Source organism: Myotis brandtii, unplaced genomic scaffold, assembly GCF_000412655.1.
Source record: "Myotis brandtii unplaced genomic scaffold, ASM41265v1 scaffold237, whole genome shotgun sequence".
NCBI lineage: Eukaryota > Metazoa > Chordata > Mammalia > Chiroptera > Vespertilionidae > Myotis > Myotis brandtii.
The window spans coordinates 6,434,277-6,443,884 of record NW_005358943.1 but is presented as its reverse complement, the minus strand read 5'-3'; the positions used below and the strand labels follow the sequence as shown (position 1 = coordinate 6,443,884).

Here is a 9,608-nt window from a genome sequence, read left to right as displayed (position 1 = left end):
ACTTTTACTGAACACAAGTTCGAGTCATTGTAAGAAACCTCTAGAATCCTCTCCCGTCTAAGACTCCAAGCAGTTATCAGGAGCATTTCTCAGCAAGCTGTTATTACTGCCGGTCATGCACACACAGGGCATGCAGTTCGTTGGGTCCCCATAGTAGTGACATGTTTGTGCTAAGCCTGACACATTCCCCGGCGGAGCCCTGGTTGCTGAGGAAACATGTGGGTGGATGGATGGATGGATGGATGGATGGATCTAGCTGTGGCCGTACTTCACAGTTTTAGGATTCAGTTTTTTCCTGGCCTGGAACCTGGGACCTCAGGCTCTTGCTCCCACCCACTAGCCAGCTGTCACAGGTGGTGCTGATGAATGTTATCTTACTAGTTCTCACAATAGGCGTGCAGTTTAGGTGAGGAACTGGCCAACTTCCGCTTGGCTCTCTCCTCCGCCTGCTTGCTCCTGCCCACTCAGAGATGAACCTCGGCTGCCTGGCTCCCTTTGCCAGCTTTGGGGTGAGAGGCTGAAGTTAAGACCTGGGAAAGTGTGGGGCAGAGCACAGGTTAGCCCCACCGTGGGCTTAGCCCACCAGGGGGGTGAGGTGTCCGGAGAGGCCACGAATGGGTTGAATGGCCTCAGTTAACCTTTGCCCTTTCTGGAGAGGAAACAGACTCACTGACCGTGACCCAGACACCCCTCCTTTGTTCAATATGTGAGATATTACTATAGTATTATCAATAATAATAATAGTAATAATAATAATAATGGTGGTGGTGGTGGTGGTGACAGCAGTGGTCACAGCCACAGCTAGTGTTTGCTGAGTTTTCTGTTTGCCTGGTGCTGTGATGAGCTCATTTCCTCATCCACTCCTCCCAGTAATCCTGTGGGGTGGATGAAGCTGAGTGAGGCCAAGAGGTGTTAAAGGACGAGCCTGAGGCACCAGCCTGGCCCCACAGCGGAGACTCTTCCCAGCCCATGTTACTGCCCTGCCTGCTCTCCTGCCCAGGCTTCAGCCACCACACCTCAGAGCTTCTCCAGCCCCGGGCGTGACCCCAGGAAGAGGTTAGGGCAGCCTGGGAAAACTACGGCCCTCGGGCCGGATCCGGCCCATTTGAAATGAATAAAACTAAAAAAAAAAAAGACCGTACCCTTTTATGTAATGATGTTTACTTTGAATTTATATTAGTTCACACAAACACTCCATCCATGCTTTTGTTCCGGCCCTCCGGTCCAGTTTAAGAACCCATTGTGGCCCTCGAGTCAAAAACTTTGCCCACCCCTGGGTTAGGGTGTAACAGTGTACCCACCCCTGCTCTGACTGCTTCAAGACCATCCTCTCATTGAATCCTCACAGCGACCTCTGGGGTGGATGTTGTTTGCGTTCTGCCGAGAAGTTCAGGGACTCGCTCAAGGTCACCGGGGTGGACGAGCTGGCACTCCCGCCCAGCAGCCGGCCTGCAGTCTGTGCCATCCTCCACATCAGCCTGACTCTCTAGACAACAAAGTTGAACACCTCACAGGCGCTAAGTTTATATTTCCTGGCTCCCCTTCCAAAATGATACACTGATTACTGACCTTTCATTTTTAATAGTAGTAATCATCAGAAACACATTTTCAGTGTTTTCGTTTTCTCTTTTTTTTTTTTTTCATGTGTCAGTACTTTTAATGTTGTCATAAAATTATTATAGTAAAAAGACGACTATAAACAAGATGTAGCCCCTCCATTTCCATGGTCAGCTCACTGCATTACAGTAAACCAAGTTTATATTCCACCATCAAGTGTGGTTCTCCCATTAGTTCACTTTGTGATGGGTCATTAAGAATATCTTCAAATCCAATAGTCTCATCATTGCCCCTCAAAATATCCAGTGAAAGGTTTGAGCTTGGAAGAAATGGAAGACGCTGAACCTGTTGCACTGCCTTGAATTCCATTTGCAATTTTAGTGGAGCAAATAGACCCTGGATGTTTCTCAGTGTGGAAAAATTCATTTTATCTTGGTTGAGTTGGAAATTTTTTTCTGATAATTCAAGAGGATGACTGGGCAAAAGTTCATTTTTCACACAAGAAAAACCTTTTCGAAGAAGATCATGACTTTCAAAAGGTCCACTTGCTGATAGCTCAGTAACTGGAATACTGTCCTTTAGCTGAGATCCAAGTCCTCTGGTATTCATCTTTAGCTCACGCTGCAAATAGCCTCTCCAGCCCGGTCGCGTCAGCCAGCCCGTTTTCTCTTCTTCATGCTACTCAAATAAAGCGTCGCTCAAATCCACAGGATGAAATCCAGTGAGTGTGAGGCCGTGTAAATTAAGAAAAGTTTAGGAAGTCCGGCTGGGTTGGCTCAGTGGTTGAGCATTGACCTTTGAACCAGGATGTCATGGTTCAATTCCCAGTAAGTGGACATGCCCAGGTTGCAGGCTAGATCCCAGGTGTGGTGCGTGCAGGAGGCAGCCAATCAATGATTCTTTCTCATCATTGATGTTTCTTTCTCTCTCTCTCTCTCTCTCTCTCTCTCTCTCTCTCTCTCTTTTTCTCTCTCTCTCTCCCCCTTCCTCTCTGAAATCAATAATTTTTTTTTAAAGAAAAGTTTAGGAAGACATCACACTAAACATAAAGAAACAGAGTATTGATTAGTGACTTGTTTTTGTAAGTGATTAAAATATGAATTTTAAACTAGGACTGTAGTTCGGACTCCGTGTCCTCATCTTATCGGAGACAACATTACCATGACTGCTGTGACTACTCGATGGGGCTTAGGTGAGCTCCGCAGCCTTCCAGCTCCCAAACCCAATCACGTGTGCCAGGTTCTGCCTCCAAAGACCTGTTAAAAGTCTGGTTCAGAACACTGCTGCGTCTTCTTGCCCGTTTCACTGAAAGGAAACACCCAAGTGACCTGGTGTCCTCAGCTCTTTAAAGTCTTTTGCCTTATTGAGTCATAATAGTAAATAGTGGCAGTAAGTTATGTTAATAACAACCTAATTCAAAGGCAGAGGAAGGACGAAAGCCAAAGCGAAGACGCTAGGGACCTCAGGAATCCCTCAGAATCGAATGCGATGGAACTTGATTTGGGATAAATGGAAAAGGAGTAGAGGTTTGCAGAGAGAAAGATTTTAACAGGGAGCATTTCTCAGGCTGAGTTTAAAAGAAAAAAAATAATATCTACAGCCCAAAATATGCAGTTAAATTAAGTTGTTAATGAAAGTGCCTGTTTAAAATGGCTAAAATTAGAGATAAAAGCCCATTGTTTGTTCCCGTTGTTGACGGCATATCTGTGTGTGGAAGGGCGTGGGGGACAGTCAGGGCTGTGGTATTTGAGAGATTAATCACCCACCCTAAGGGGTTTTGAGGCACCCACCTGCATTTTGAACTTGGATCTAAGTCAGAGGGGTGGGACAAGACCATGACAGGTGTTTTTTCTCTAATTAACTTCTCAGTAGACACGTCAAACACCAAATATATCAGAACAAAGGGTCCCAGCTCAGGACAGCCCCCTCCGTCCTCGGCAAGGGGCTGACAACTGAAGACGATTCTCTGGAAATTATGGAACCTTGGAGCAGTGCTGTGTTGCATTTTTAAAGGAGGGAAGCATCCCAGATGTGCCAGTTCCCTATACGGTCTCTTCTGTACTTAGCAGCTGTGACCAGATAGTGAAATTTTTTCATATTTTTTCTCTTCCTACCTGGGATTGGGGTGGGTAGAAAAGCATGGGTGTTATGTATGTGTGTTGTTTTGGGTTTTTTTTTGGGAGGGGGTGATTTCTATGAAGAATCTCTGAGTTGTCATAGGGATATTAAAACTTTTCATACTCAGTGACTTCATAAATCCTTGAATTATCTGAAATGCAAGCAAAGATGGATGTGGAAAGGATGTTTTCACAAAAGGAATAGCAATAAATTAGGACAATTTAAATTTCAAATAAAGTCTGTGAAGCAGTCATTATGCAGCTACTGGAACAGTTCAATAATGTGGGAGGAAAAAAGGGACACTGAACTATGATGTGCTCGATTCTAATTTATAACTCTAAGTAGGGAATGGGGCTTTCCTCTTAGTAATGACATTATGGGTGGCTTTTGTTTTCTTCCTGGTTTTCGGCATTTTATAAAACTTTTTTTGGTATATTTCATAATCAAAAAGTCCTATTAAAAAACTCACATGCCCTGACCTTTAGAGTTCCAAGCGGCACATCCTGTGTGTCCCCCGAGCCCTGGGAGAGTAGGAAGCGAGCTTGTCCTACTCACAGGACATGGTGAACTCAGAACAGTGCCACGCATACCGTCGAAACTCAGTGAGTAGTGAATAAAATATTCCCATTTCTGTATTTCTCTTTCCTTTCTCTCTCCAGGTGATGTGCTCTATGAACTCCTTCAGCATATTCTGAAGCAGAGGAAACCTCGGATTCTTTTTTCACCTTTCTTCCACCCCGGAAACTCGATCCACACCCAGCCAGAAGTCATACTGCACCAGAACCACGAAGAAGGTACCTGAGGAAGCTTGTCTTTCCTTAGACAGATCCAAGAGGTCTCATTGTTAATTTGATAAGTTGTCCTTTTTTATGTGAGTCATTTTTCATTCAACAAACCAATTATTGAATGCTTACTTTGTATAAGATCCTGGGGGAAATGCCAAGATGATTGAGAGATACTCTAGGCTCTATGCAACTCACAATCTCGGCGAAGAAAGGAGCAAGATATGCACATGTCATAGTAGGCATCCTAACGAGGAGGCGGAAGGGGATATGCCCAGGTACCAGCAGGAGGTCAGCTCCATGCATGAGGTGGCTCTGGGGGAGTCCTTGGTGGCCCAGCAGGATTCAGATAAGCAGGACTGGTGTGGAGAACATTCCAAGCAGAGAGAATGGCAGAGGATGGAGTCAGTCCTTGGGGTAGAAAGTAGTCAGATGACTTGGGTTGTACAGCTTATCTTCCCTCCCCCTTACCTCCTCACAACCTTTTGTTATGAGGAATTTTAAACATACCCCAAATAGAGAGAACAAACTCAATACAACCCTGTGAGCCATCAGCCTGTTTCAGCCATGATCCACACTGGACCTGTGTAGAGCTACTCCAAGGAGGTTAGGTTGGAAATCGAATGTGGAGGATTTGGATGGAGGAAGGTAATGGGGAATCATTGAAGATTTGTGAGCAGAGGGTAATGAAAGCTGGAGGATGAAAAAAGACCCAAACCCTGTGAACTCTGTGGGGGACCCAGGGGTTCTTCATGCACCAGAGGTGGTGTCTTACCGAGAACTCAGTGTAAGTGCTTATTTCAGCTGTCCCAGGTGCTGCTCTCCTGTGAGTCACACCATCAGCAAAATCATTGCTAGAAAACAGGACAGAAAACCAGACTTGCATTGTGACCCTGGACATAGTCCAGAGCAGGCCTATGGGGCCCTGGCATGTCGCCCAGGTGGTTGAATGTCATCCCATACACTGAAAGGTTGCTGGTTCCATTCCCGGTCAGGGCACATGCCCAGGTTGTGGGCTCAATCCCTGGTAGGGGGCATACAGGTCGCAGCTGATTGATGCTACACTCTCACATCAATGTTTTTCTCTCTTTCCCTCTCTCTCTAAAAAGCAGTTTTAAAAATCTTAAAAAAAAAAAAAAGCAGGCATATGGGCAGGGAAATAGGTATAAAAATCTTACTTTGTGCACCATTCCATTGTACAGCGATGCTCAGTGCCTTTGTGGAGCATTCCTGCCCGGATGGGTTAGACAACAGAAGTGGGGACACACAGCAATACTTTTCACCTGGGACTTTTTCTTAGGACCAGATTACTAGGGGACTAAAACCCTGGTCCCTTGGGGCATTTCCTTGTATGGCTAGATCACCCCCAGGAGCAGGGCTAATATTTTTGTTCTGGTATTGGCAAATTAAGAACATGAGAAGTTGTCTTCTTAATTAACACTTCACAAAAGAGAGCCTGACTCCGGGCAGCTTGACACCTCTTCCTTGTGCCAAGTGCTTCCCAGCAGGTCCCTGGCTTTGTGATGTTTCTCTCATCCTTCCTTCCTCTAGTTTCACCCTTGCTAAATTTAGCAGCTGGCCCCACCCCCAGTTGGTTTCTTCCTTCTTCTGCTCTTCCTGCATGTACATTTCCGCCTGCATAGTAACCAGGAGGTGGGTTTACTGAAGCTTGACATTAAGGCGAGCATCGTATTACCTTGCCTGCCTCTTCAGATACAAAGGGCCTGTGATGGGTGTTACCCCCACCCCTCTCTCTTTTTCTCATTACTTAAAAAAAAAATCCCGTTTGGAATTTTTATTCCTCTTTTTATTCCCAAATGTGATTGGAGACCGATGGTCTCACCTCATCACAAATCCTTCCTCCTCTCCCCGGGGCCTGATTTGACTCAGAAGTAGGTGTGCTTGTCATTGTTCTCATTTGCAGGAGCTAATCAATAGAGAAAGCTGGCTTACTCTCAGAGCTACTCTCAAATCCATCTAAATACAGATGTGGCCCACCTACGCTTTAACGAGCTGTGCTCTCAAGTGTGGTGGTGGTAGGGATGAGCTCAGTCGGTCAAAGAATGGAGCTAATGAGGCCAAGGTCAAGGGTCTCATCGCCCTGTGAACCAGTTCGCTCTGCTGCAGACCCTGCTCTGAAAAGTACTGTGTCTCAGAGACCACTCCTTAAAGCTATCAGCCAGGAAGCAGGAGCGGAGAGTACGTGCCCTCTCCTTCGCCCAGGCAGACGCAGGCCATGCTCTCAGATGGACAGGTGGACACACAAGTGAAGGGCAGCTTAGGTTTTTATCAGCGGTTAGCAAATGAGAAGAGCTGTACAAGATTCTGAGGCGATATGAAGAGGCCACTGCCCCTAGACTTCCAGATCTATTGGTGCCCTTGGTGACGAAGGAGAAGGAACCCACTAGAGTTCCCTGCCCCCACCCGCCTCCCACCTCCCACCTCTTTTCCTCTCTCCTCCACCAACAAGAAGAAATATCCAGCTCGACAGGAACTATCTCTGGAATCAATACTGTGATATTTCCTTGTGACTAGTAACATATTAATATGGGCATATGTTAACATACAGAGAGATCTGGCCCTGAAAAAAAGTAGTTCTGTAAAGTGAAATTAAGCATAGCAAATATTATGTCCCCAGTGATTTATTTGACCTCATTGGGGTACAGTACCATATGAAAGTGTGTAGCTCCTGACTTGGCGCAGAGAGATGTGACAGAATGGAAGGGGAACCGGCGTTTCAGAGGGGGCTCGGCTCAGCCCCTCGATAGGCTGGCACGGCGGGCTTGCAGAGTGACATGCAAGCACAAAGCTTCATTCAGCCCCTCTGTGGCTTCACCTCATCACTGCCACCACCTTACCCAGTTCAGACATTCATGTCATACTGGGAATTTATCTCCTAACACAAAGGTATCTTGTTTAATGCAGCAGCAGTTCCCTGCAAATATCCCATCCGAGTACATTGCATTGAAATCCCGCCCCCCTCACCAGCAGCCACACGGCAGTCCCATAAGCTAGGAAGCTGGTGTTAGCTCACAGGCCCCCTCGGAGCTCCCACAGGAGAGGAAGGTGATCTTACTAATTCAAACCTTTTTTTTTTTTTTTTTTGTAAACACTTATCTTCTCCGTGTCCTGAAATTGTCCTGCGTTGGGCAAAGCAGTCCTCAGATCACCACCTAAGTCTAGGAGAACCTGCATCCTACTCTTCTTCCTTATTTGCTTATGGGAAGAGAGTGCAACATTATATCACCAGGTAACCTTATAAATTGTCATCCCTACCGAGACATTCATGACCACGAAATGGGATTCTAACAAGTAAGCTAGGGCAATAGACATAAACCAGAATCATTTTGACAAACTGGTCACATGGTCAGCTGAGATAAAACTTTCTGAAGAATGATGTCGGAAGTCAGAAAACCAGGTTCTAGCCCAGGGGTGGGCAAAGTTTTTGACTCGAGGGCCACAATGGGTTCTTAAACTGGACCGGAGGGCCGGAACAAAAGCATGGATGGAGTGTTTGTGTGAACTAATATAAATTCAAAGTAAACATCATTACATAAAAGGGTACGGTCTTTTTTTTTTTAGTTTTATTCATTTCAAACGGGCCGTAGTTTGCCCACGGCTGTTCTAGCCCATTATCCTTCCAGCACAATCATAAGGGTTAAGTTTCTCATTTCTCTGGCCCTCAGTTGTAAGATAGGAGATTAGACTAAATGGTCTCAGATCTTTAAGCTCTCAACTCCTCACATTCTGTCCATGGTGTGAGCCTCCCTGGGTGATATGAAGATGAATAAGATGCATTCCCTACCTTCAGGGTAAAAGGGCAACTAAAATCTAGAAAATCCCAACAGTGTCCTCCTGGTGTTGCTCAGAAGTAGCTAAATATCTCTTCTAGATTCCTTTTATTTTATTGTTGTGACCCATTTTATCTGCATAGTATGAATTAGATAGTTATGTAGGAAGAAGACAAAATAAACAATGATACTTCTTTTACCAAAACCAGGAGGCAAAAAGTCTTTAGAAATTTCAGGCCAGCAAATGATGTTGGCCTGGACATGCACAAGTCTCTAGGGAGAAGGAATGAGATCTATGTTTCTTCTTCTAATCCTCACCCGAGGATGTTTTCATTGATTCTAGAGAGAAAGGAAGGGGGAGAGAAAGAGAGAGAGAGAGAGAGAGAGAGAGAGAGAGAGAGCTCAATTGGCTGCCTCCTGTACGCATCCTGACTGGGGATTGAACCCATAACCTAGGTGTGTGCCCTGACCAGGAATCGAACCCGCAACCTTTTGGTGTACGGACGACGCTCCAACCAATTGAGTCACTGGCCAGGGAAATGTCTATGCTTCTTAAATGTTCTTATTCCACCACCTCCTTGGGGGACCCCCCTATAATTTCAGCTCTTCCGTTCCACCCTCTCCTATGCCCCATCTAAGAGACTGGGAGGTGATTCTTAGTCACTTTAGTTTGAAAATATTTGCACGTGCAGTGCGGTGATTGTTTCTGCAACAGTGTAGGCCCTTTTAAGGTGACAGTTCTGCTCTGGGGCAGCTTTTTGTCACCAGGTGGACATGGAAAGTGGAAGCGAAGATGAGAAATGTCGAGTGTCAAAATACTGTTTTCTCAATTCTCCTTACAACCACACAGGGTAAGAGAGTGGAGAGAAATCATGTCTTTGATGAGGGCAGAGTGGGTGGCCTACATTCTGGATGGCCCACAGAAGTTTTATTTATAGGATTGCTTTATTAATGGAAACATTACCTCTTCCCCTCCGCCAGCCACCAGATCCAAGTGCCCAAAGACTGATTTGGAGGAAGGGAATCTTAAACAAGTTTAATGAAATAATTAAAGATGATGAGGTATAGGAATCTGCTTTATAATAACAAAATTAAAGCTAACATTTATGGGGTCCTTTTTTGCATGTCAGACCCTGTTCTAAGCTCTTACATGTTAAAATCATTTAATCTTCACACCCAGCCTTTCAAGAAGGTAATATTATACCCATTTTACAGATGAGGAAATTGGGGCTAGAGCAGTAAAGTGACATCCCCCAAATCACACAGCTGCAAAGAAGCAAAGCTAAGACTTAACGCCACCCCCACACGGCTCCAATACCTGCATTCACCTGCAGCATGACTGAGCCACAAAAATAATACT

The 9,608-nt window shown here is 45.4% G+C and overlaps 2 protein-coding genes across 6 annotated transcripts in view; one reads left to right on the top strand and one right to left on the bottom strand.

Annotated features, from left to right (window-relative positions):
* ETV6 (ets variant 6) overlaps positions 1-9,608 on the top strand; it is a 222,775-nt gene that overhangs the window by 181,243 nt on the left and 31,924 nt on the right. For all 5 annotated transcript variants that reach the window (XM_014540208.1, XM_014540210.1, XM_014540209.1 and 2 more), the window contains one exon: positions 4,335-4,474. In XM_014540208.1, the coding sequence (XP_014395694.1) occupies positions 4,335-4,474 (140 nt within the window). The remainder of the gene's footprint in view (positions 1-4,334; positions 4,475-9,608) is intronic.
* LOC102255183 (proteasome maturation protein) lies at positions 1,649-2,212 on the bottom strand. The gene has a single exon (XM_005866815.2). The coding sequence runs from the start codon at positions 2,164-2,166 to the stop codon at positions 1,741-1,743; it is 426 nt and encodes a 141-aa protein (XP_005866877.1). The 5' UTR covers positions 2,167-2,212; the 3' UTR covers positions 1,649-1,740.

Coding starts and splice junctions, on each gene's coding strand:
- LOC102255183 (XM_005866815.2), bottom strand. CDS start 2,166: ATGAATACCAGAGGACTTGGATCTCAGCTAAAGGACAGTATTCCAGTT.